The sequence below is a fragment of the Nyctereutes procyonoides genome, unplaced genomic scaffold, assembly GCF_905146905.1.
Source record: "Nyctereutes procyonoides isolate TBG_1078 unplaced genomic scaffold, NYPRO_anot_genome, whole genome shotgun sequence".
Taxonomy (NCBI): Eukaryota; Metazoa; Chordata; class Mammalia; order Carnivora; family Canidae; genus Nyctereutes; species Nyctereutes procyonoides.
The window spans coordinates 32001725-32029682 of NW_026575024.1; the positions used below are offsets into that span (position 1 = coordinate 32001725).

A 27958-nucleotide genomic window follows, 5' to 3' on the forward strand; every position below is an offset into this window, starting at 1 on the left:
AATATCAGTAGTCCATAGTAAAGGTGGCTTTAAATTATATATATATATATATATATATATATATATATATATATATATACTAGTTTGCTATATTTTATTAAAATTTTTTCCAGCTTTGAGCTATGATTGACATACATCATTGTGTATATTTAACATGATGATTTGAAACGTATATATTGGCAAATGATTACCACAATAAGAGAAAAGACCGTGTTATGCCAACTACTACAGGCAGATGCAGCAAGAACATTTGTGGAGCAGAGAGAAGAAAAATCCCAAGACACAATGAGAAACTGTTTTAAATTGGGAAGAAGTGGAAAGAGTGAATAAAGGCAATTCAGTGAGTGGAAAGCAAAGGAGAGGCTGAAATACTGCCTATTCTCTCTCGCTTGACAGGATTATCCAATGTCTGTGTATGAGAACTGTAGATATTTGGTTTCGAGACGATTAAAAAAATCAATCTTTTTACATTGCTGGTACAAAAAGTCTAAGTTTCAATGTCGGTATTTCAGCATATGCATGAGTAATTAAAGATTTCTTTTGATAAATACTCAGATCTACAATGATTCTCAAATTCAGGAGAGGTCTTTTCCTCTCCTGAACTAAGAGTTTAAGGTGGGTCTGTCATCACAGACGGGGGTGGGGTGGGGTGGGGTGGGGTGGGGTTAGGATGGTGGCGAGGCCGCAAAAACCATTCACATCCAGTTTGACTCGGAACTCAATTAAGAAAACAGTTCGTTGTGCAACACTGCGATGTTAATGCATAATAATACATCAGTAATTAATATATAATTGCAGTATTAATGTATAACGATACTAATCAGTCAACAACGAACTGATTCTTAGTTATTCTGTACATTCCTCTAAGAAGCAAGCTTCTTAACCTCTCGAAGCCTCAATTTCCTTATCTGTGAAAGTAAAGGTGATAGGGCCGCCGCGTGGCTCTCGGCTCCGGTCTCGCTCCCCGGGTCCTGGGATGGAGCCCCGCATCCGGCTCCCCCAGCGAGCCTGCTTCTCCCTCTGCCTAGATCTCTGCCTCTCTCCTCTGTCTCTTATGAATACACAAAATTCTTTTTTTTAAAGTAAAGGTAATAATGGAGCCTATTTTGGAGTTGCTGGGAGGATTAAATGGGAGCGTGCCCTAGAATCTAGCTGTACTAAGCACTTTCCTGGCACACAATCGGTAATCGCCACTACTGGCATTTTCTAAGACCCGTCTTTGGCTTATGAAAAACGTCCAGAAGAGGCAAAAGGGCAGGGGCCCTGTATTAACGACCTCACTAATATTTAACGTCCCACGAGGGCCCCGGGGCGCCCCGCACACCTCGGAGGGGGCCGTTCTGCAGGAGGGCTTCAGCCTGAGGCCCGAGCCACATGGGGCCGCGCCGCCACCCCGCCCTGCTAGTCCCCGCCCTGCTAGTCCGCACCGACCTCAGCTCACCCCGCGAGCCGAGAGACGCCCACGCCGCCGCCGACCCGCGGCTCCCGGCGCACCCAAGGTGCCCAACGGCACGCGCTCCCGCGACCGCCGGGGGCGCCGGGAAGTCCAGCGCCGGCGGTGTCGCAAAAGCGTCGCGAAGCCGTCGGTCCTTGGCGGCGGCTGGCCGCCTGTGTAAGCGAAGCGTGCTGGGGTTTGAAAACTGCCATGGAGGCCCCCGAGCTTCTCCGACGCTGCGGAGACTCTGCGGAGCGGGGGCTCGCCGGCGCCCCAGGCTGCTGAGCTCTCGCCGCCTGTGTCCTCGCGGCGCGGCGGCAGGGCCATGCTGGCTTCGCGCGTGGCGCGCGGCTCGTGGGGGCTCCTTCGCAGCGCGGCCTGGGCGCCGGGGGCGCGGCCGGGCAAGGGGCGCGCCCGCGGGGCCGTGCTGCGCTCGGTGCCGGGCTGCCGAGGCTGCCTGGGGGAGCGCTGGTGGCTGCGCCCGGCCGCGCTCGGCCTGCGGCTGCCTGGCGTCGGCCCACGGGGCCACTGCTCCGGCGCGGGGAAGGCGGCCCCCCGGCCCGTGGCGCGAGGGGACGCCGCCGCCGAGGCCCGGGGCGGCCGTTGGGGCCAGGCGAGCGCCGCCAGCTTGGTAGGTCCCGGGGAGGGGCGGAGGGGCATCCCCGGGTCGGGCGCGCGGGGCCCCGCGGCGGGGATCGGACTCGGACGCGAATAACGCGCGCTGAGCGGCCCACGTCGGACGTTTCCGTCCCAGAACTTGTCGGCTGCGCCCTGAAGAGAGGTCCTGGGCAGGCCATGGAGTCGGGATGAATTTCAGGGGTGCCGGAGGAGGCCACCTTCAGCCTCGGCGGGCGGGTTAGAATCCCTCCTCCCCTTACTCCCCTTCCCGTCCGCACCTTTGGCTGGACCGGCCTCTGGTTATTGCATTGGTAAAAATAGCCTTCGCTTGTCTTAGTAAGTGCATTTTTAATTCTCTGAAGCCATTCCTCAATGTTTAGGACAAGTCAGTAAGAATTTCTAGAAAAGTATACAAGCCTCTTGGCTTGTGTATTGACTGTCATTTGACCTTTGTTAACCTTATGGAAGATGAAGGATAATTGACTAAGTCATACTACTAATTCTTTAATCTCTAATTATAGAAAAAAGATTACGACCCTCTTCTTGAGGTAGTAGAACAAAATATTTCTCCACTTACCTGTTGAAGTACTGCCCGAGCAGAAGACCCCAGAGCATGAATGTGGGAGACGTTTTGATGTCATGTTAGCAGGACTCATGCAATTATTACATCTTCAATTGTTAGGTCTTCAGTGGGCCCTTGGACTGCTTTCATCAGTTGTACAGCATGGGTTGAGGTGGCCACATCCTGGCAGGGGTCTCAGCTCCACTAATAGCTAAAGCATGTCAGGGGTTGAATGCTGGATGCTTTGAGGTTGCCATATCGTGGGTGAAGACCTTCCCAGAACGGCAGTAGTTGGTCGAGTATGCCACAGGTTATCTGGTTGGGTAATCTGAGATTAGCTCTCGTAATTTTAATGTAGAAACTTTTACAAATTTAATGATTAGAAATTAATGAGGTGCTTTAAAGTATTTTATGTGGAGCGAAAAAGAACTTTCTTTCGCGGTTCCGACAACATTATAGTTCTGTTGATTAGTTCACCCGATGAAACGATCTGGCTGTTTGCACCGTGTCTTTTAATTTTGCCCTATGGATGTATCTGACATTAATTGGGGGGGCTCTCTCCTGACCTTTTGCTTTGTGATTCGTGTTTCTCAGTCGTGAACTATGTGTTTTTCTTCCAAGTTGCTGTAACACTGGATCTGTGTTTGACTTACTCTGTACCACGTTATGGTAAACAAACTTCTCTTTTTCTCTGGATTCTGAGACACTCTGGCCTTTGAACTTCAATTTGGAACGCGTTCCAAGAATGTTACCATTTAATTACATAAGGTGGCCTACTTTCAATACAGAGTCCCTGAGTAGAAGTTTGTGCTGCTTCTTGTTTAGTGATTGTTTCCTGCAGAATGTGAAGTTTTCCTGTAGCTTTCAGTGGCAGTATTCTGGCATCTGACCTCAACAGTAACCTCCAAAACTAAGCTGAATGTTTCTTGCCAGTTTGTTTATACACACAAATTTAGTATCTATAGAGAACTGCTTTTTCTTATGGGATGGTTCGTGGAATTTTAAAAGATTTCTTTAGAAATAGAAACTGTCACTTAAAAAAAAAATCAGCGTCGAGGTTCAAGTTAATTGATTAGTGATTAAGAGTAGGGTTAGTCTTGTGAGGAGATAGTCCCATGGGTTGGCAGCCTTCACCAGTGGAGAAAAAGTCCAGGCTTTAGGGAGACATTTTCTTGTAATTATTTCTGTATCCTGTTGGGCAGGGTATCCTAGCTCCACTAGGGCGAGGTTTTTTAAAATTGAAATATCCTCATGAAACAGATTTTGTTTGGCAAGGAAGTAACGTTTTTCATAGTAGCTGCCAAAGAGCCCTTTTGTTAGTGCCAACTTCAAACAGCTTGGCTCCAAATGAAGTTTCAAGGAATCCTAAAATCCTCAGATTTTAGGTGGGAATCTTAACATTTCATTTTCATGGCTATTGGGAACAGATTTACATTTCTCTTTATTTAAGGCTCTCAGTCCCTATTTCTAGCTCCATTTTCTTCTACCAGTTATCCGTTTAGCCATGAGATTATGGAATTAAGTTTTTTTTCCTCTTCAAATGTCCATACACTGTATATAGCATTTAGCCTTCTTTTGATGGGTATGTGCCGAGGAGGGAGGGAGGTTATTTGCAATAAATGTTTTAAGCCAAAATGCCTGGGGTTGATAATTTGCCTTGTTTTTTTTCTGACATTTCCATCTAGACTGTCTACTTGAAGTATAAGATATTCAAGTTACATTTTTAAAAGCAGAGTGTTATAAGGTTTAAATTCTAATCATGAAGTCCTATATTAATGCCTTGACCTATATTGTAAATAATACATCTTTGTTCTTTTCTCTCTTTGGGAAACATGTACATATACTCTGTACTCTATATATGGTGTCTCCCCTCCCCCCCCCGTATATCACACACACACACATACTGTATATACTGTCTATATATAGCAGATACTTTAGTCTATGGACATATGACATATCTTCATCTTTTGTATTCTGGACAGTTTTAGAGCATGGTCTGTAAACAGTGGATTTTAAAACTCAGAGTACTAAATTTAAAGTTTATTTAGCTTCTGACTCCTAAGTTGATGTATTTTTCTAATAAGTTACCATTTAATATAAATTTTGTTGTCTTTGTGTTTCAGTATGAAAACCCATGGACAATCCCAAATATGTTGTCAATGACGAGAATTGGCTTGGCCCCAGTTTTGGGCTATTTGATTATTGAAGAGGATTTTAATATTGCACTAGGAGTTTTTGCTTTAGCTGGTCTAACTGATTTGGTAAGTTGTAAATGTACTCCGCCCCGCCCCGTTTTGCTTTTCAAATCCCAGGGTCTCTGGTACACTGAAATAACAGAGACTTAGTCTGTTTTTTCCTAGAAGGAAATCCTCAAGATAAATTTAACCTAGTACTTTGTATAAAGACTTGTCTTTAGCATCTGTGTGGGACTTCAATTTTTTAAGTCATCTAAGGAAGGAGGTGAAAGTTGTTGGGAGGCATAGGAGGGGGTGCTTTTTATTTTTGGTTTTTAACTTTTTTGTAAAAGAAAATTTGCCTTTAGAAATTCCCAGGGAGCCAAGTGTTTGCTTTAGGAATAGAAATAAAGGAGAAACGTTGTGAGACTATTTTTCTACTTATTGTGATAGAAATACTCTGATCTGTAACAACACTTAGTTTTACTGGTGGAGGGGGAAACAGTGGGTCACCTGTGACCACAGAGCTTGTAGAAGTCAGAGCTCTACTCAGGTTTATGCTGGTAGGAGGCTATAGGCACACACAGGATTTGGTTTCTGATCCCGGCTCTGCACCTCTCTCAGTGCCTAGCAGAAGATCCTGCCCTGGGTCAGGCCTTAGGCATCCTTTCTTCTACTCTCCCAGTAGATGGGAAATGAAAAAAGAACCCCTTTATACCACTCTGTCAGTTTTGAGAAAGGAAAGTATTTATTCAGGTTATATCAAATTAGAACTTGGAAAATAATTTTATAACAGAGGACAAAATACGTGTGAAATAGGCTTTTGGGGCTAACCAGCCATCAGTATGTATGACATTACTTGTATTTATCACCCACCTTGTTGCATAAGGGATTTGAAATGGTTTTTAAAATTACATGTCCTACAAAAACCCAGTTAAGGAAACCGGTGAAAATAAGGAAGAAAAATTTAAAATCAGGACAAAGTTAACATGTAGAAATAAATACATTATATCCTCATACAAGACTGGTCTGAGATCCATGTGAGCACCCAGACAGGCAATAATGATTTGGTGCCTCTTCAAACTGATTTATGTTTTAAAAGTATTGCTTGTGATACTTAGTGAGAATGAAGATTAAGTTTCTGTAAATTACAGTTGTACAGTATCTGTAATGTCAGCTATTCCCTTTGAGGTTCACAGAAACAAAATTCCACTCTCCCATTAGCATTGGTGAGCAATATAGCAATAGTGAAGAATTTGCAGGGTAAATAGAGAAGGACATTTGCATTATTATATAGCATTTCCAAATATGCTTTAAAAATAGTCTCTCAAAATAGTTCCCACTTCTTTTTCCAGAGTTTAGCTTCTGTTTGTTACTATTTCTCCCCATTTTCACAGTCTTTCTTTCTTTTTTTTGGTTCCTCCTTTTATCTCTTCATGAAGCCTGAAGGCCTCCACTCAGACACACTCCGAGGTCTGTCAAAGGCCCTTGTATTGATAATGGATTTTTTTTTTAATGTAACAAGATCTTTTTGTTACTGGATTTGCTCTTCTTTTGTTTGTACCTTTTTTATGCTGCCACAGGAGACTGCAATATTCACCAAACTCAGGCCTCATTTACATTTTTCAAAATCTGTGTGGCAGTGTATGTGAAAACCTAAGTTATTTGGCACTATATTTCACATTTACTTCATGGAGGTTTTGATGCCTCTAGATTGCCCACTGGGCAGGAGTCATGGAGGGTTTAAGCAGGGGAATGACCAGGCCTGATTTATGTTGTAAATGGGAAAGAAGTTGTAGGAAGGCAAGAGTGGAAGCAGAGAGGCCAGTTAAGGAGCTTACAGTTACATAGGGGAGTGGCAATGATAGTAGCTTGGACTGGGGTGGGATTTTGGGGAGAAGTGAATGAATTAGGGATATGTTTTGAAGATAGAGTTGATTTGTCAATGGATTGTTAATGTGTAGTGAGGGAATTATGTCTGATAGGCTTTTACTTTTTTGTTTTATTTTTTAACAACTGGTGCATGAAGGTAACAGTTTTGTGATGAACAACACTCTGTAGGACAGAGTTAAAAAGTACCAAGTGTTGTTGTGCCTGTCGACAGAGAGAGGTATTAGTTGGGTAGTAGTAGTTTGGAGTTGGAAGAAGTCAGGGTTAGAGATAAATGTGAGAGTTATCAGCTGTGGATGGTCAAGTCGGTGAAGTCAGGCTGGGTTACAGAAGAGACAGAGTCAGAGAAATGAGCTGTTAAGTGGAGCAAAAGTAAAGGAGCCAGTAAAGGACACTGAGAACAGCTGGTGAGAAAGGAAGAAAATTAGGCCATCAGGTGTCCCAGAAGTTAAGTGAAGTCATTGCTTCAATTGTGTTGAGGTCAGGTATGCTAAAAATGTAGAATTCATTGGTGATCTTGATGAGAACCCTCTTGAGGAGTAGAGACAATCAGAGTGGTTGGCAACAAACGTGAGGTATAATGACAATTACAGATTTCAAAGATACTGCTTTGAAAAAAGCTTTGCTTTGTAGGGATATAGGGAAGTAGAGTCAAGGAAGGCTAGTTTTTAAAGCTATATATCCTGGGGAAATTTTTGTTGTTAATTAACTGGTTAACTAAATGATCAAGTAGAAAGGAGGAGCTTGATGATGTGGGAGAGATGGGGGAGAAGAGAGGCAAATCACAGAAGGTGAGAGGGCCTACGATCATGAATCAGGAAAAGGCAGAATGTGTATGGATGCAGCAGGTAGGCGGTAGACTTGTGGGTGGGAACAGAGTGCTGACAATCTTGTTTCTGTTTTTCAAGGAAAGTATAGATAGGATCATAAGAGTGAGAGGCTTTGGGAATGAAGGAGGAGTAGGCTTGAAGTGAGAACAGACAGTGTGAAAAGAGAAGGTAAACAAGCAGATGTGGGATTGCCAGGCAGTGCTGAGTGCCCATGGGAGATTTATGGTCTTGAATTGGAAGTGAGATACCCACTTAAGTATTCTTGAGCACTGGTCAGTTGATCAGGTGCAGGCCTGGAGTTAAGTACATGGATAGCTGTGTGTAAGCAGGGTGGATGAAGAGTGAAGTAAGGGAGTTACAGATATTTGCAAAGTAGCAGTGATGTTGATGACCTTGGAATCTAATGTAGATAGAGGAACAGGGAGATCCAGATGGGAGTGCTAGTAAAAAAGTGGAAGGTGTTGACGTTCTTTGAGATCAAAAACTGAACTGAAACCTGGATCTACTAATGCCCTGATGCCAACCAAGTTCTAGGTACTTTCTGTTAGACATTGTTACATGTATATTTATAAGAAAGTAGGTTCTTTCTGTTGCTATAGTAATAGCTAGTTAAGTGCTCTTGAGGAGTTACTGAGTACTAAAGAAGTATTAATCCCATTATGTCCTGAAGACAATCAACCCTTTGAGGTGGGCTATACAGATGAGGAAAGGGATGCTTAGGCCAAATAATTTCCCCAAGGTCATATAGTAAATGGCTGAGCCAGGACTTGAACCAGTTATGTTCTGCTGCCAAAGAGCAAGTTCTTAACCATAGTTCTGTAGTACTGCTATCTCTAACTCACTACAATACTTACGATATGGTTCTGTAGTACTGCTTGCTATCTCTAACTCACTACAATACTTAGGGTATAGAGGACTTATTTATCCTTTAAAATGCACATGTTTAATTATGTCTAAATTACTTTCTCCTTGGATCTTTCTCCTTGGAAATAGGACTAGAAAATTCAAACATTTGTTAAAGCTTGAAGTTAAGTAAAATGAGTAAAAGTCAGGTAGAGACTTGGAAAGCCAGAAAATAACCCCCCTTATTTAATGGGAATAGGTGATAGATACTTGGTTTCAATTCATCTTGTGGCCCCAGGTGATTGGCTCTTTCCATTTCTCAAGTGAAGCTAGAGATCTGGATTTTTGTGGTAAGACTGTGACTATTTAAATATTGGCAACTAATTTACATTTTTAAAAGCTCTGGGTGGGTTAAACCAAAAGCTGCTGCCAGGTCCCAATTGGCCCATTGGTAACCATGTGTGACCTCTGCTTTGAGATATAATTTATTTCCAGGAATAGTGAGTAAGCAATTTGCATATCAAAATTTTTAAGTAGGCCAGGTACAGAAGACTGTTTTTTTTTTTTTTTTAAGAGATTTATTTATTTATTTTAAAGGAGCGAGAAAATGTGCGCATGCCTGTGAGGGGAGGGGCAGAGGGAGAGAATCTCAAGCAGGTTCCTCACTGAGCCTGGAACTGAATGTGGAGCCTCTGAATGTGGCTTACTGTCATGACCCACGAGATGATTACCTGAGCCAAAACCAAGAGCTAGATACTTAACTGATTGAGCCACTTAGCTGCCCCTGAGGATTGAGTTCTTTATTCACGTACAGTCAGACATGGAATTAACAGTTGGACTAAACAAAAAAGAAAAATAGTAATAGTGAAAACTTAGAGTATTGGATCATATCTTAGAAAAGTAGGTAGGAGTGAAAACCAAAGTCTTACAGTTAAAAGGTAGGCCTCGCGAGCAAAAGCAGCCATTTTGGCTGTAGTGAAATAGCCCAAGGAGGGGCTCCTAATCCATGCTCCTAATCCATGTCAGCCATGCTTTCTGTGGGGTTTTTTTGGGTTCTGTAAATCTCTAAATTTGTGTTTGGGTTCAACCCACAAAGAGGCCTTATTAAAAGAAAAGAAATACTAGGAGGCCTTGAGAAAGAAAAGTACTGTAGAAAAGTGAAATTATTTATAGACCTTTTGGCAATTTGAAAACTAAACATATACCAGTAAAAGAATGAGAAGATTTGGGGGTAAGAAATAGAAGAGGTTTTATTAACATTTTAAAACATAGAGTTGTTATCCTGGTATCTATTAACCTTCAAGATATCTACTTTGTACCTATTATGACATTTATTAAAAAAAACTTCTATTTTCAGTTGGATGGATTTATTGCTCGAAACTGGGCCAATCAAAAATCAGCTTTGGGAAGTGCTCTTGATCCACTTGCTGATAAAATACTTATCAGTATCTTATATGTTAGCTTGACCTATGCAGATCTTATTCCAGGTAAGAACGCCATCATGCGCACTTTTAAATAGCATAGTGAAGAATGACATTAGTCAGTTTAGGATTTCTCTTGATTGAGAGATGTTTAATTTTTGTTCCAAAAGTATATTTTTCAACTTTAAACTGTTTCCCTAATTTTAAACTATTGAACTGTTTTGCTTGTCAAGCTGTTATTTTACTTCAGAATTTGTGTCCTTGTTTTATTAGTAGAATCTGTTGTTTTCTTAGATTGTTTAAATTTAAGCAAATATTATTTCACATTACCAATTCATATTAGTTTAGAACTTTTTGAAACCATAAGTTTATATTCTTAGTGCCTGGCTTTTTGAAAGCAATTTAAAGTTTTCTTAAATCTATTACTTATTAAGTATAGTTTCATCATAAAAAATGAGAGTTCTGAAATCCTGAAAATGTTTATAAAATTCTACATCACTAGTTTTACTTAGAAATTATTATGCAATTTCAAATCATAGATACAGTTTGTACATTATCTAAATACTCAACAAAATTTTATGATCTCTGCTTTGTATTTTGCATGTACTTTTCTGGTAGTTCATTTTATACTTAAGCTGTATTTCTCAGTTTTTCTCCCTTTGTTTAGATTAACCTGTTAATTTCCAAGTATTAGAAATAGAATCCGAGAATAAAGCAAATGCTGCCACATGGTCTTTCAGTAGCATGTTATTATTGTCATTTGATAGGAAGAAGTGTAATGGGGTTTCAGTCTAGTCTCCTCAGTCTACAGGTTCTTTTTCTCTTTTACTTTTAGGCTTTTAAATTCCTATACAAAATTTAAAAATTGGATTAATGTTTCTTTCCTTTGAAAGTCAGAATTTTGGTGTGTATATGGTTGGGGGTGTTGAAGGGGCAGGGGTACTCTCATTCTAATATAATTTGTGGGGGGAGAAAGGAACCTAAAGAGCATTCTGTTGACATTATTCAAAATCCAAATGATCCTGTATGTGTGTGTATATACTTTCCTGCCTCCAGTTTTTTGAGTTATTTTGTATTTTGTTACATTATTATGCAAAGGTTGGTCAGACATTTCCCTTTTGAACAAAGAAACTGTATCCAGGTTTTAGTATAATAGATACTATTGCTGTGAGATTTACCTAAATAGTTGGTGTAGGTTGCTTTGCAAGCTGAGAATTTTCTTTTGCTATTATTCTGGAAATTTCTGTCATCTCTCTTCTGTGTTGGGTCTATTTTTCTAAGCTCCCATGGCTTCCTTTTGGTGGAGTGCGATCTAGTTTCCTGTGCAAGGATGCAGCGTGGCAGCCAGAGTTTTAGAGTCCACAATGTCTTTATTCTAAAGACACTTAAAATGTGTTTATTCTACCTCCATACTTGATTGAGATTTGAATTGGATGTAATTTTCAATTGCAGATCATTTTTACTCAGAATTTTTGAAGACCCTGTCCTATAGACTTCCAAATTCCATTTTGCTGTTGAGATGTCTCATGCCATTCTGGTACCTTTTCCTTTATATGTGATCATGTTTTGTATTGGAAAGTTTTCAGAATTTTTTTTGTTGTTTACATTTTTCTAGTTGATATTTTAGAAAAAAAATTATCTTTCCTAAAAATTTTCTAGCTATTTCTGTGGGTACCAGATTATCCCAGCACTTTTCTTTTTTAAAAAAGATTTTATTTATTTATTCAAGAGAGAAAAAGCAAGCAGCGGGAAGGGCAGAGGGAGAGGAACAAGGAGCTTCTGTGCTGAGTGTGGAGCCTGACTCAGGGCTCAGTCCCACAACCCTGAGATCACCACCTGAGTGGAAACCAAGAATTGGATGCTTTAACTGACTGAGCCACCCAAGCACACCTATCCCAGCATTTTTTATTGAAAAATCTGTACTTTATAGACTCACTGCAATGTCCATATATACATGGGTTCATTTCTGGGTTGTCTTAGTTGTTCCCCATTGAGTTGTCTACTTTTGCGCTAGTACCATTGTAATTATTACTGCTTTGCTAAAAGTCTTGATATCTAGTAAAATAAATTCTTCCATCTTTGATATTCTTAGCTGTTTCCATTTTGTGTATAAACTTTATTTTTTTTAAATAACATATTTTAAGTTTATTTCAGCAATCTCTGCACCTAACATGGGGCTCAAACTCAGGACCCTGAGATCAAGAGCTCCATGCTCTACCAACTGAGACTGCCAGGTGCCCATGTGTGTCAATTTTAGAATCAGCTTTTCAAATTCCCCAAAAAAGGCTGTTGGAATTTTAATTGGGATTGTATTGAGTTTATAGTTCTACTTGAAAGAATTGATATCTTTACAGTATTGATCTTCCAGTTCACAGACATGATATATCTACTCTATTTAGTCTTTTTAAAATGTCAGAATGTAAAAAAAATAAAATAAAATAAAATGTCAGAATGTACGGCAGCCCCGGTGGCGCAGCGGTTTGGCACCGCCTGCAGCCCAGGGTGTGATCCTGGAGACTCGGGATCGAGTCCCACGTCGGGCTCCCTGCATGGAGCCTGCTTCTCCCTCTGTCTGTGTCTCTGCCTCTCTATGAATAAATAAATAAAATCTTTAAAAAAAAAAAACCAAAAAACTATTTAAAAAATAAATAAATAAATTGTCAGAATGTTTGTTTTCTTCGGAGAGGTGAAAACCAATTTATTAGTTTTATTCTGTGTTGCTTGTTAATTTTGATGCTTTACTATTTCATTTTGTAATAACTACCTGTTGATAGGATAAAAATCCTTTCTATTTCTGATGTTGATTTTTGTGTCTAGCAAAACTTGTTAAACTCTTACTCTAATATAAATATAAATTCTCTTGGATTTTCTACATCCTCAATTATATAATATCTGTAATTAATAGTATATTTCTTCTTTTTCAATTGTTTTCCTTTTCTATACTGCACATTATAGTGTTGAATAGGAATGGTGTCTGTGTTTTGTTTCCAGTTTCAAAAGGAAAGTTATCAACATTTCACTGTTAAATGTTTCCTGTAGGGTTGTATAGATATCCTTTTTTTAGGATACGGAAGTTCACTTCTATTTGGAGTTTGCTAGGCGTTATAATTAGTATTAGATATTAAATTTTATCAAATTCTTTTTCTTCATGTATTATGAGAGTCCTGTTTATTCATTTTGAGCTGTTAATGTGTGGTAAATTACGTTATTGATTTTTCTAATGTTAAAACAGTGTGAAATTCCTGGTATAAATCCAATTTGGTCATGACAGATTATGAAAATATTGCTAAATTTGGTTTCTACTATTTTGTTGAAGATTTTGTTTCAATATTTACAAGATGGGTCTGGATTTTTTTTCTCTGAATATCCAACAGGTATACTTTAGGTTTTATTATCAAATATATATTAACCTCATAAGAGTTAGGAAGCCTGTTTTTTCCCCCCATTCTTGGGAAATGTTTGTGTGAAATGTAGTATTCCTTCTTTAAATGTTTGGTAGAACTTATTGAAGCACCGAGGACTGGAGTTTAGGAAAGAGTTTTCAAATAGGTGATGCCTTTTTTTTTGTTATAGGATGATTCAGATTTTCTGGTTCATCTTTTGTCTATTTGGTAAGTTACAGTGTTTTTCTAAGAACTTGTCCATTACAACTACGTTTATAAAGATTTACTATCAACTCTTTATGGTATCCACATTACCTTTCTGATATCTGCAGGATATGTAATAGTGTTCCCCTCTTCATCCTGATTATTAGTTTGTCCCTTCTTTGTTTTTTTTCCCTTGAATTGTCTTAATGGAAGTGTGTCAGTTATGAATCTTTTCAAAGAACCAACTTTTTCTGATATGCTTACTACTTTGTTAAATATTGCTCTTTTCTTCAGGTTTCCCTTGCTGTTCTTTTTCCAACTTCTTTAGATTGCATTTGTTTAGTAGAAATATAATGGGAGCCAAATATATAACTTAAAATTTTCTAGTAGCCTATTAAAAACAAAAGGAACAGGTAAACATACTTTTAATAACACTTAACCTTCTAGATCAAAAATATCATTTCATTGTGTAAACCATAAAAAATTAGTGAATTTTTCTTCATACTATGAACTCAAAAGCCAGTGTCTAGTTTTCACTTACAGCACCTCTCCTTCAGACCAGCCACATTTCAGGTGCTTTATCTTCCCATGTGGGTAGTGGCTGTTTTATTGAACGGCACAGCTGTAGATGAATATTTAACTCATTCCTTTAAGCTTTTCTAAAGCTGGCATTTAGGGCTGTACATTTTGTCTTAAGTATTCCTTTCACTGCATCTCATATGTTGGTAAAATATGCCGTTGCCATTATTGAATTCAAAAGAATCTATTTTCATTGTAATTCTTTCTTTGACTTAGGGGGGTTAATAAAAGTTAATTTGTGGACTTTTCTAGGTATCTTTTTATTATTAATTTCAAGCATAATTACCTTATATCCAAAGAACATGCTCTGCTTTTAGCCCTTTGGCCCAGTATACAATCATTTTATAAATATTTTACGTGTGCTTCAAATGACGATGTATGTGGTAGTTGGGCATGATGTTATTTATATATTTGTCCATTTGATCAAATTTTAAATCCTGACATTTAAATCTTTACTGACTTCTGTTTAGTCTACTTGTTCAGTTACTGAGAGAGAGAGTAGGTTAGTTTCTCACTGGTTCCTACCTGTGTAGTTTTCCATTATTTTTCTTTGTGTCTCATTTTTGCTTTGTGTCTTTTGAAGTCATGCTGTTAAGTGCATACGAATTAGATTTCTTTGCCTTCTTGGTAAATTGAATGCTTTATTATGAAGTGTGGCCCTCCATATCTTCAGTAATGATTATTGCCTTAAAGTCTTTTGTTGAATATTGCTAGAACTGCACTAGCTTACTTGTGGTCAGTGTTTGCCTGATAGATAAACTTCTCCGTATTTTTTATATTTTAGATATTTCTTGTAAATAGCATAAAGATAGATGGGTTTTCTTTATCCAGTCTAAAAATATTTTCTTTCAACTAGAACATTTAATCCATTAACGTTTACTGTGATTACTAATGTTTGTGTAGCAGTCTTCCATTTTCTGTGTTTCATTTGGCTCATATGTGTATTTCTACATCTATATAGATTTTATCATTATACTTGTTTTCCCTGTGTGCCAGTTGGCAGTGTTATATACTGTTTCCACTTAGTTATTCTCAAAATTATATCATTCATCCTTATCAATGTTCAGTGTTAATGAATCTGCACTATGGGCCCCTGCTTTACCTCCATTTATTCCTTTCTCAACTTAGGTTACTGTTGCCGTACTTTACTTTTATATACTTCTTAAACTCACATGATACTGTTTTTCCAGTGTTCATTTAGATGTATCTTCATATTTACTTTTTTCTGGCTTACATTGTTTGGTGTATCTCAGACCTTCCATCTAGGATCATTTACCTTTTGTCTAAAGTCTATCTCTAGAAATCTCTTTCATATTGGTCAGCTGGTGGTAGGTACATTCCTGTCTTTTGTGTCTCTGAAAATATTTTTATTTTACCTTTATTCTTTTGTGTATATGAGAACATTTTACTCTTTTGTATGTGTGAGAATATTTAAGTTCCAGTCTCCTAGCAGATTTCAGTTAATACAATACTCTAGTCACCATATTATACATTAGATCCTCGGACTTTATTCATCTTAAAAGTGAAAGTTTGCACCCTTTTATCAACCTCTCCCTATTTATCTGGCAACCACTTTTTTACTTGCCACTCTGGCAACCACTTTTTTACTTGCCATTCCTATTTCAGATTTTATTTTATTTTTTATATTCCACATATAGGTGATACTGGGCAGTATTTCTATTTCTTTGATTTTCCCTTTGTTCTTAAAGGATATTTTTATTGAGTGTAGAAGTCTGGGTTAGTAGTCATTTCAGCATATTTAATATACTGTTCAATTTTCATTTCTGTTGTTGGTATATAAGCAGCCAACTGCTAATCCATTTCTTTTTTGAAGGTAAGTTTTTTTTTTACTCTGGCTGCTTTTAAGATTTTCTCTTGGTCTTTGGGTTTTCCACAGTTGCATAGTGATATATCTTGGTATGAGTTTCTTTTTTATTTATTTTGCATGGGATTTGTTGGGCTTTTAATGATATTGTTAATCAGTTTGAATTAAAGTAGCTCTTACTAATAAACTTAGAACTGGGAAATTTGAGTTCTCTTCCCATTCTCTTTGTGACTTTTTCTTTTCATTCCTTCACTGTCATTTTAGAAGGGTTTTAGGGGGAAGAGATGGTATATATGCTGTCTTGCATCTTATTTTTATACTGCCTGCATTTTTGTAAAAGTTCCATCCACCTTGATTTGTATAGCTTTGTTGTCTTCAAGAGTAAGAAATGTGCTTTCTTCCTCAGCTAGGATAATAAACAAGTCTGCTTTTCTTTTTGCTCTATGGGAGGAGTGATAAAGATGAAAATAACTTATTTCATTTGTTATAACAGTCTGGATGTGAGCTAAGTTAATTTTTACTTATGTGCATTTGTTCTGCTATATTTACTAAATTACAGTTCCTTTCTATATCTTGTATTATTTCTGGTTTACTGTATAGCAAATTCTTATTGCTGATTTGAATTGATTTCTGGAATAATTATTGTTATTTTAAATGTAATGTATGATATTGATAATGACCACTTGTAATATGTAAAAGTAAGTTTGTCTTATTAATTTCCCTTGAATGCTAATAAAATTTGCCTGTAATGTACTCCTTTGTTGCAGACATTACCTATTTCAGATAGGATTAGCAAGTAGGGAGGAAAACCTTGGAGCAATCCTTGACACATTTTACACCCTTCTACCCTCACTAACACACTGACATACTCTGATAGGCAAAAATAAAAACTGTTTTAGCCCTGGAAATAAAGGGAAGGGAAGGCTGGAGAGAAAGGAGGAACAGTTAGAAGATGCAAAAGCCAGGGAACTGGATAAAATTGTCCAAAGGACCAAAGTAAGAACCTGCATATAATACTGTCAGTTGGCAGAGGCCTTAAAGAGCACCTGGTGAGGCAGGGTCCTAGCCTGGCTCTGCTTGGGAATCCTCCAGGTAGCTTCTTTCATCTGTGCTTCTATGATGCTCTTCCAGAGTGATTGTGTGGTGGGCAGTTTGGAGAACACTTCATTTCTGTTAACAGTCCTTTCCTCCACCAGACTGTTACAGATGGTAAGCTGAGTCCAGAGATGCTAATCGTAATTCACACTGCTGGATTGAAGCCTCATACACTGACCAGAGCATAGGCTATGAATTCCTTAGACCTAGGTTCTATTCCTAGGTTTCTGGCTATATGTACTACTTACTCTACTGCTGTACTGCTTGCTAGTACTAGTATTGGCTGTACTACTCACTAACTGGTGACCTTGGCCAGATTACATAATGTGCCTAAGGCTGGTTTTCCTTATCTGTAAAATGGGGGTAATGATGGTCCCTGTTTTGTGGAGTTGATATATAGATTAAATCATATGTATGAAATGCTTAAAACAGTGCCAGATTAAAAATGGCAATTTGGGTTGTTGCTAGTTAGAACAAGAACCCAAATCTTTGTAGTGTATTGAATTGCCTCATCTCTTTTGCAGAAACTTCTTATTTAGGATTAAATCCTAGCCTCTTTTCCCCTGTGACTAAATACACTAACAGGTGTTTTTTGTCTTCTAGAGTTATGTTTAGCAGGCTTACTCTATGTAATTTGCATGAGTTTGCTGCATCTTAAAATCTGATGGTTAGAATTTGCTAGCTAATGATTGCTGTAGAAAAGTCTGTTTTACAGACACAAAAATGCTTCTAAAAATCATAGCTGACTTGTTTTGTTACTTGGCTCAGACAGCTGTGTCTTTTGTGTGCTCCAAATGCCATGACTTGAGTGGTAGATAAGTATTTTCTCTTTCAGATAGTCATGTCATTAAGGATTGGCCAACGATCTATACTTACATCATAGCCATAACCAGTAGAGATTTAAATTATAATCTGTAATTAGAGTCTACTCGAGTTGCAGAATGAATAGAATGTCAGAACTGGAGAGGATCATAAATGTGATCTCAAAAGTAATTCATAAAAGAGCTGTTTGGAAGTATTATGGAAGAGATACACATGACCCTCTTTTAATTTGAAGCAATTTGAGTGTCAAGACTTTTCTTTTTTAAGAAATATTTTTTCTAGTAAAAGTATGTTCATAGTTAAGACTTCCTACAGTGTAGAGAATGTGAAATGAAACAGAACCTCTGCCGTCCCATTATTATTCAGCAAGGGAGCAGGGGTTCTTTGGGTATCAATCTAAAATATTTGGGCAGCCCAGGTGGCCTAGCAGTTTAGTGCCACCTTCAACCCAGGGTTGTGATCCTGGAGACCCAGGATCGAGTCCCGCGTCAGGCTCCCTGCATGGAGCCTGCTTCTCCCTCTGCCTGTGTCTCTGCGCCTCTCTCTCTCTCTCGTAAATAAATAAAATCTTTAAAAAAATAAATAAAATATTTTGCTTGCTCTGGCTTTGGGGCCATGCTATAGAATTTTTTAGGGGAGGTAAGGAGGAGCTGAGGGAAAAGGGAGAGAGAGAATCTTCAGGGCCTGGATCTTATGACTCTGAGATCATGACCTGAGCCGAAATCAAGAGTTGGATGCTTAACCAGCTGAGCCACTCAGGCACCCCCAAGCTATAGAATCTTAAGAATAATGAGAAAACTATCAACTGATTGAATTCTTTTTAAATTAAAATTCATTGAATGGGGTAGGAGAAAAAAATAGCAATTTCCTGGATAGGAACTGGCCAGACAATAATGAAAATGTCCAGCTTCTTCACAAGTGTTACATATAGCAAATTTTACTACTTATAAAATAGTCTGGAAGATAGAAGCCATTAGAGCTCCTGAGTCAGCATGATTAGAGTCTTCCATTATATTTTCTGATCTCTACCGTTTCATTCATTCCATGTGTGCATGGTGATCATTTTTCCAAATGCACAAAGCTGATGAGTAACAAAGGAGAAAATAGTGGCTGAATTGAGCTGACACTAATACTAATAACTACAGCTTAAAAACATGGGTAAGAAGGAAAGCAAGCAAGAGGATAGACCTTCTGAAAGGCAGACATAGACTTTAAAAGCCATAATCTAGGGGCATGGGGTAACTGGGTGACGGGCACTTGATGGGATGAGCACTGGGTGTTATACTATAGGTTGGCAAATTGAATTTAAATTAAAAAAAAAAAAGCCATAGTCTTTCACTTAGAGAGTAGGTTAAAGATGAATACAAAAATCAGTGGTTCACTCTAAGGACCCTAAATCATCACTAAGTATTTTGTTAAAACATTTTTACTTATGTGAAACACCAGTTCATGATAAGGCTGAATGTGGCTTTATTGTATATGTAATACCAGTAATTTTCTAAATCCCAATCAAAATTATTTTACATTTGATTTTCAGTTCCACTTACTTATATGATAATTTCAAGAGATGTAATGTTGATTGCTGCTGTTTTTTACGTCAGATATCGAACTCTTCCAACACCGGTGAGTCTGTTTAAAAAAAAAAAAAATTCTTTGGATGCCTGGGTGGCTCAGCAGTTAAGCATCTGCCTTTGGCCCAGGGTGTGATCCTGGAGTCCTGGGATCGAGTCCCACATAGGGCTTCTTGCATGGAGCCTGCTTCTCCCTCTGCCTGTGTCTCTGCCTCTCTTTCTATGTCTCTCATGAATAAATAAAATATTTTAAAAAATTAAAAAAAATAAAATTCTTTTATTATTACTTATAACAATGTTAAAAGAAAAACCCACTCTGTTGTATCTTGAGTTTAACTTTATGAGACTGATTTATGGCCATTATTTTTTATCCTTTTTCCAAGAATTTTTAAAAACCATACATAACTCTCATCTTGCTATTTAAATCACCCACAATGGTAGTTGTTCAGTGAACACATAAATGATCAGTTTTGAAAAGGCATGTTTATGAGTCAAAACCTTTTTAATTGACAGCACATAAAACCCAGACCAACTTGCCCTGTCCATAGTAGCAAACTGTTAGGAGTGGTTATGTAACCAAGCCTCTTTTGCTGCCTGGTTTAGCTTCTACTGTGGACTGTCTGGAACTAGTTTTTAAAATCAAAGTTGTATGAGCACATAATGGTTTGTTTGCATATTAGTTCATTTCTCTACAGATACTTGAGCACTTAGGCATAGCATAATAACCTCATCTTTAGTTTCTCAGTCCAGTGAAAATAGCAGGATTTGATTCATTTTTTCATCTTTGGAAGAAAATAACAAGGGAGATTTATTGAGTTTATTTAGAAAATGGATGTGGTCACTTCAGGATAGTTACTGTGTTAGATTTTTCTAGGGATTGAGTTACCTATAAATTAAAAAAATCTGTTTTCAGTAACCTGTGTATGATTTGAAAAGAATATAGACACTGTTCATTTAGGGTATTAAAAGAAGGTGCAGATAAAGGGCTTGTCTAGCATAGAGCCAGGCATACAGTGAATACTCAGTCACTGTTTATTACATATAATAACAAAATGTTTGTTTTAAACTTGAATAATAAATTGAATAAACTTTATCTTTTTGTCCTCTGCCAGCGAACACTTTCTAAGTATTTCAATCCTTGCTATGCCACTGCTAGGTTAAAACCAACCTTCATCAGCAAGGTAAGAGACACACACATGCTTTTAAGTTACTGCCTTGTAAATGTTTATTATAATGAATATAAACCTTAGTCTGGAGCAGCTGAAAATGAGACCTATTTCATGCACTGAGACTGTAGGAGATAGTGAGGTCATTAACCCAGTTCTTTTGTCCTTTGAGCTTTTGGGGTCTTTAAGCTATGCATTATGTTTTGCCTTTGATGGTCTGAATAGTTAAGTCTCTGCATGAGGTCTTAGGGTCACTGTTTAGGGAAGGGGAGGGAGTGGAATTATAATCTCATCTTGATTGAGATACAAAGAAATTATGGAGGCTCCTTTGTAGTATCATTACCCTCCTTTCTGTGGTGTAAACACCATAAAATCAGGCTCTTCATTTTCACAATCAATTATTACATGGAAAGGATAGGAAAAAGTTTTACTTACTAATAAGCAGCTGCTACTCTTAGTTTTCCATAGAGTCTTCCTGAGCCCTTTTCAGGACAGCACCTGTGCCACTCTTTGCATACAGAGAACACACAGTTAATGCCTTAAGGCATGTTTATTTTCCTAGTAGCCTTGGTAAGTTCATTCTAATCATCCTTTTGCCCTATCCTTTGTGACAGAAGTTTAACAGGTTAGGGACCCAGATCATCTTTGAGACAGAAGGCTTATTAATTAGTATTATACCTAAAACTTCCTGGGGTCGACTTTTACCTACGTTTATGGCTTTGTTTGTTTTTTTGAGGTTCAAGTGACTTATATTTGTATCAAGTACAGCAGTTTGAGTGTAGCACTGCTTAGAAAATGACTCAAAAAGGGCAAGAAGTTCTCCAGTTTTATTATTTAATTTTTTAAGATGAAGTGGAATCCTTGTCTTTAGTTGCAGAATGGACGATAGAGGTGCTTCTGTGCACATTTCCCACTGCTTCATACTTATCACACTCTTCCCCAGCATGCTTCTCAGGATGAGTAGGCAGTCTCCAGTGCATTTTTGGTTCTGTTTTCTTCCTTTTCTCCTCTGTGGCTTGTAGGGTATGGAAACATGCTCATTTCCTCCAGAGCCTCTCTCATAGAGATAGATGCATTTCAAATTACTGATACCCTAGTGTTTGACCTTTAGGCAAGTGAAGGAGCACTAGATGAAGCGCTGGGTATCTAGGTTCTGGGTTAGGTCCTATAGCCTGCTATAACTACAAGCAAGTCACTTAACTCGTTACATTTTCATCTGTGAAGCAGTAACTTTATTATTGCAATGTTCACAGGGCTCTTTTAACAGAAAACTGAAAAAGGCAAAGAACTTTGCAACATTATTGAATTGCTATGGAAATTCAAGGTAGTAGTTTTTTTCTGACAGATGCCCCTATCCTCACTGTAAAGGGCACCTGTGTAGACAGATGAGTCGGTTAGTGAAGTTCACATTTTGGTGTGAATGCCAGCGTCTTTAGCAAGGATAGTACAACACCAAGCACGCTGAGGGTATGTCATGTTACAGCATTGTGGTCTGTGCCCTTGTCTCTTGAGCTTGCAACAGGATCTCCTTGGTACCGCTCATTTATGACTTTTTTTTTTAGGTAAACACAGCAGTCCAGTTAATCTTGGTAGCAGCTTCTTTGGCAGCTCCAGTTTTCAATTATGCTGATAGCATTTATCTTCAGATACTCTGGTAAGTTAAATGTAGAATTACTCTCTGAGAATGTCAACAAAATGTCTTACTTTGACAATTGTAGAATTAACTTGGTTCTTACCGTGTTTATTGAGCACTAACTGGGTAAATAAAGCTGGGGGGTATATTTTATGATTGATACTTTTCTGAAGTTTACTATCAAGCATGGGATATAGAAATTACAGAAGCTTTCATGCAAATTAAAAGTGATGAGAGGTATGGATAAAGTATTGGGGTTTGGGGGGAGGGAGGATACTTGTATCCAGGTAGGGAGAAAAGGGAAAGTTTCAGGAAGAAGTGCCATTTGGGGTATATATACAGGGAGAAACTGGGGTAGGCCACTGACGTGAAGATTGGCCCTGAGTAAAGTCCGGTGTAGGAGAGTAGGTTAGGGGAAAGTGCATCCAGCATAGTGGCAGAGGGGCATGTTGGGAGGGAAACTTGGAGAAAGTAGTTTTATTTTTATTTTATTTTTTTTTTATTTTTTTTTTTTAAGTCTTTTTATTTTTATTTATTTTTATTTATTTATTTATTTACGATAGTCACAGAGAGAGAGAGAGAGGCAGAGACACAGGCAGAGGGAGAAGCAGGCTCCATGCACCGGGAGCCCGATGTGGGATTCGATCCCGGGTCTCCAGGATCGCGCCCTGGGCCAAAGGCAGGCGCCAAGCCGCTGCGCCACCCAGGGATCCCTATTTTTATTTTATTATCCTTAGTTACAGCTTTGAAATATATCACCTTGAAATCGTGTCAAATTTAAACTTTTGGAGTCCAGATGTGCCCCGTTGAAACCAAAGCACTATGTTTTAGTATACTTTAACTAAAACCTTGCTTGATGCAGTCTGGGCCAGAAAATGGTTAGTTAACCAAAGTCAGTTAAGCTAAAGAAGCTTTAAAGATGATATACATGCTAAACATTTTATTTTCTAAAATACATGTGTACATTTTTTCTGATTCATCCTACATCTTTTGATAGAGGATTAATGCCTTTTCTTTAAGTATTGGTCTGTCTGTGGGAGTGTTCTCATTCTTGACTAAACTATATCCATAGTACAACCTCTCTGATGTTTGTTTTCTCCTTCTTAAAAGTGATATAAGAATTTAAGACATTTGTAAAGCAATCTAAGCCTAGAAACTTTCTATATTTTTACCATTTTTCCAACCTTTCAACAATCATTGCCTATGTTGACAGTAGTTTTTTAGCAATTTACCTTGTTATAAAGTATTTGCAAAATATCTTACATAGTTCTCAGAAATAGCAACTCTCTCTACATGTATGTTTCATTGGTTCAGGTGGATTTAGATGATCAAACTGGCACAAACAGCTTTGGTAACAAACGAAAATAGTCTCCGGGACATCCCACTCAGCTGGTGGAAGCAGACATGGGTGCACTATAGAAAGTAAGCCCCTAGGCCACGAGTACTCAGCAAGCGATGAACATCACCCATGGAACTTCTCAGGGAATCTGGTTAATTGGCAGTTCACTTAAGGGAAAATCATTAAAACAAACAAAAAACTGGATTTTATTTAAGATGACTCAGATATTCGAATTTTGCAGGAAATAAAAGCCCAATACCTTAAGCAGCATAGGGCAGTGGAAAAAGCACATGGGCTCTAGAGTTGGAACCATGCCAGGCTCAGACAAGATTCTGTGGCCCATAGCAAAGTTCTCTGGGGCTCCATGTGCTGCTCGGTAAGAGAAGGTTGTTGTGAAAATAAGATGATGGCATAAGACACCTAGAATAACGGCTGGGTAAAAATGACAATTGCTAGGATTACCTTTTTCAGGCTCATTAACTAGATTCTGTTTGACATTACTAATTCACATGAAATCTTAAAAGCAGTAGCTTTAGCTTCCTATAGCTAAAAGAATTACGCCCGTAGTGTTGTTGCTTATTAAATAGTTCTTACTAAATGTATTTTTTGTGATTCTCATGGTTACTGTGTTTTTGACCTGACAACTAAATTTTTGTTCTCTTCCATAAAAGGTGTTTCACAGCTTTCACCACAGCTGCATCAGCTTACAGTTACTATCATTATGGTCGAAAAACTGTTCAGGTGATAAAAGGGAGATGAAAGCCATCTATCATCATTAGCAAGGAAGCAATATACATCATTGGTGGCAGGGCAAGTGGAAATCTACAGGAGTTTCCGTATTTCGGTGTTCAGCTTGGAAAAGGACTTGTCAGAACAAACCATGTCATCAAAATTTAAGTAATGTGCATTGAAAATAAGCTTGATCATGGGCATATGCAGAATTTCCAATGTATTTTTAAATACAAATAAAACTATAATTTAGAGGTTTTTTTATCTTAGGTTTCTTGATTAATTTATAAGGTACCAGTTATTCCAATCATCATCAGTCACTTTTTAATACATTTTTTAAAAACATAGTCTAGAGCATGGAAACTGGAGTTGCCACTTCTGTTTAACAGAGTTTAGATTGCTTACAAAGCACTAGGGAATTTCTTGGGTTTAAGTATCTATCTTACACAACTTGGCTACATAATCTTATGTTTGATATTTAGACTGTGTACACATTAATAGTTCATTTGGTTAATATTTGATCAGTTAGGATAATGACAAGGTAACTTAGCTATGGATGAAGTAAACTTGTAAAGAGATTGAAAATGCAGTAAGTTTTGAAAATAATAATTAAGATCACAACAGAAGGTATTGAAGTTCATGTTCAGTAGTCTTCCAAACTCTCAGGTGCCTAATAGTTTATGTACTAGGATAGCAAGCGACCAAGGTGGTAGAAGTACAAAACCATGTCCATTAGCCTACACCATCCAGGAAGCAGTGAATTATATTATATCTTCCACTGTTTCTAACATAGCAATGTTTGTATGATATTGGAGCCTGTACTCCCATGTAAATAATATGAAACTGTATATTTTTCAAAGGTTTTTAAATTTTTGGGGTATCTTTTTGTTAAGATATTAAAGGAATAAAAGAGCTGGAAAAGTACCTTCAGTGGTGGTGTTCTGTATAGCATGCTGTGGTGCTTGCTGTTGTGTTAAGTTTTCTGATTCATAAAGTCCATTCAGATACATCACTTGCAATTACATTGTAAAAATAATTTGTTTGGGACCATCTGACAAAGTCCTGACTGACTACACTTCAATATTTGAAAGAGTGGGAGATGCAGAGAGAGGGAAGAGGAAAGACAATGGCTGTTGCTGGTTGCTTCCTCTTAGCAATGGAGGCCAGCTGCTGCCAACTGTTGGTATACAAGTGAAAAGAGGATGTAGTAAGACATAAGTGTAATATGGAATGATGCAATGAGATTATCCAGACACAGCTCGTTGAGCTGTGTTAAATTAAGACGGGAGTTATAAGAAGCAAAATGCATGCTTCTTGGCAATGGCATCCTTGGATCAGTATGCTCCTTTGTTGCATTCGGTCTTGACTTCCTTGTTCCCAGGCTGGCAGCTGAGTTGCCCTTGGCTTGAAACATACTGAAGCTTGCAGCCAGGGACACTGTCACTGAATCAGACGGAGGGTGGTGTGAGGGAAGAAAAGGATGGCCTCTAGCAGCTGGCCAGTCTCCCTTTCTGGAACCTCCTGTGTAGTGTCATAACTTGGGAGGGAGTAAGGCTGGAGGTGGAGTTCCCACCCAAGAGACACATTGAACATGTCTTGGCACTAGCAAAGTGGGAGCACAAAAATGTTTTAAAATGAGAGAACTCGAGATAGAGTGATTATGGGAAAAATTAGGATTTTGCACTTCATATGTTTATTTCATGGTTTAGTGTTGATGCTGTTTGGAGTTACTTATGTGTTGGACCCAGAGTCTCTTTAATATGAAGGTCTTCATCTGGCTCTGGTTGATAAACCTCAACCCTTAGAAAAATGGGACAAGTTTCTTGAGGGTTTTGGATATTGGACAGTTGTAAAACATGAAAATTGTGCTAGTTTGCAAAACACTGGAATTCTATTAGGCATCTTTGAGTATATATTCATGCATACAGAGTCAAGCACAACAAATTTCATTTTGGTGTCTCCTTTATAAAATAGGATTCAGTCCTGATAGCTAAAAAAGGCATTGAGAGGATTACATGTCTGGAGTCTACGCTAGTCACATTTTTGGCTTTTGCTTTCCAATTTTTAATCAGGAGCTGGTAGGTATCTTAAAAGATTGCTTAATCCAGTTCTCATGGGTTACATATGTGATGAAACTTGGAATCACCTTAGAATTTTAGAAAGCCTTTTCAAAACTTCAAATACCTATTCAGGTCAAACCTGGATATACTGGATTTCTGCAGCATGTTTTTTTTGTGCTACAGCACATTTTGGAAGCAAGATATGTGAGAATCAAACTTGATTTTTTTTTTTTTAACAAATAAATGCTGGTTGGGTTGAATTGTGTCTCCCCAAAAGATATGTTCAGGTTCTAAGCCCTGGTACCTGTGAATGTGACCTTATTAGAAATGGAATCTTTTCAGAAGTAACCCTGTATGATAAAGTCCTATTGGATTTGGGTGGGCCTTAATCCAATGCCTAGTGTGTCCTCATAAGATGAGGGAAGTTTGACTTTGGGTATATACTGGAAGAAAATGAAATCATCTTGAAGAGGAGATCTGCACCCTTATGTTCACTACAGCATTTTTTATAATAGCAAAGACATGGAAATAACCCAAGTGTCAATGGATGAGTGGATAAAACGTGTGTGTGTGTTTATAAAATTTATGGCTGAATGTTACTCAACCTTAAAATGGAAATCCTGCCATGTGTAATGATAGGGATGGAACTTGAGGGCATTATATCAAGTGAGATAAGGCAGAAAAGGACAAATTGTTTGATTCCACTTATGTATAGAATCTAAAAAACTAACAAACAAACCAAAACCCAACTCCTAGAAACAGCAGTAGATTGGTGGTTCATACTGGTGGAAGACGATGAATGTGATCAAAGGGTATAAACTTTCAGTTACAAGATGAGTAGGTTCGGGAGATTTAATGATCCTCAGAAGACAGACAGCATGATGATTATAGTTAATGTATACTTGAAAGTTGCTTATAAAGTAGATCTTGAGTTCTTAGCACACATCAAAGTAACCATATGAGTTGAAGGATGTGTTGACTAAGTATTTTGTAATCATTTCCCAATATATAGGGGTATCAAGTCCTTACACTGTATACCATAAATGTACACAAAGTTATATGTCAATTATATCTCTGTAAAGATGGAGGGCAAAATAATTTTTAAAGAGGGAAATTTGGACACAGAGAATGCCATAAGACAACGATGGCATAGAATGGATTTATCTGCAACCCAGGGAACACCAAGGATTGCCAGCAACCAGGACTGATACGGAATAATTCTCCAGATTCTCCAGAAGAAACCAGTCCTATGGATACCCTCGGTTGTGGTTTTCTTGCCTGAACTGTAAAAATAGATTTCTGTTGTTTTAAGCCACCCAGTTTGTGATAATTGTTATAATAGTGACAGAAAAGTAAAATAAATACTAATGTAGAAAACAAAATCTGGAGCCACATAATTTTTATAAAATCACTTTTTTAAAGTCGGTATACAAGTGAAAAGAGGATGTAGTAAGACATAATCCATACTCGGATACAAATCATGAAGGCACTGTCTGATGCAACTGAGAGCAAAATGCTTTGGCCTCTAGCTAGAGCCTTGAGGTTCTTTTTTGTTCATTTCTTCTCTTAAAAAGAAAAAAAAAAGTTCCTGAAAGTCACCTTATTATGCTTTGTTAAGAAAAGGAGTTCATAGTTTCTTTGACCACTTAGACTGTGGAGAAGTACAGTAAAGTGACTTTAAAAAGGACAGCTTATCCTGGCGTTTCTCAGATGCTCCCCGAAGGCTGCAGTTTCGATAGCAAAGCTAGAAGCGCATTTTTTCGCCAATAAACGCGGATG

General features: G+C 38.1%; 1 protein-coding gene and 1 long non-coding RNA gene across 5 annotated transcripts in view; one reads left to right on the top strand and one right to left on the bottom strand.

The window, feature by feature from the left end:
* Positions 1 to 1539, bottom strand: part of LOC129497274 (uncharacterized) — a 46391-nt gene extending 44852 nt beyond the window's left edge. For all 3 annotated transcript variants that reach the window (XR_008661908.1, XR_008661910.1, XR_008661909.1), the window contains exon 1: positions 1432 to 1539. This is a non-coding gene — a long non-coding RNA (uncharacterized LOC129497274). The remainder of the gene's footprint in view (positions 1 to 1431) is intronic.
* CRLS1 (cardiolipin synthase 1) lies at positions 1486 to 27561 on the top strand. 2 transcript variants are annotated; one of them, XM_055306042.1, is made up of 7 exons: positions 1486 to 1612; positions 4739 to 4876; positions 9710 to 9839; positions 19219 to 19304; positions 20365 to 20433; positions 21981 to 22072; positions 24062 to 25043. In XM_055306042.1, the coding sequence occupies exons 2-7, from the start codon at positions 4766 to 4768 to the stop codon at positions 24147 to 24149; spliced, it is 576 nt and encodes a 191-aa protein (XP_055162017.1). In that variant the 5' UTR covers positions 1486 to 1612; positions 4739 to 4765; the 3' UTR covers positions 24150 to 25043. The 2 variants fall into 2 exon arrangements, with proteins under 2 accessions (XP_055162017.1, XP_055162007.1); XM_055306032.1 differs by having other exon boundaries at positions 1612 to 2066; positions 24062 to 27561.
* Positions 27562 to 27958: the final 397 nt, after the last annotated feature.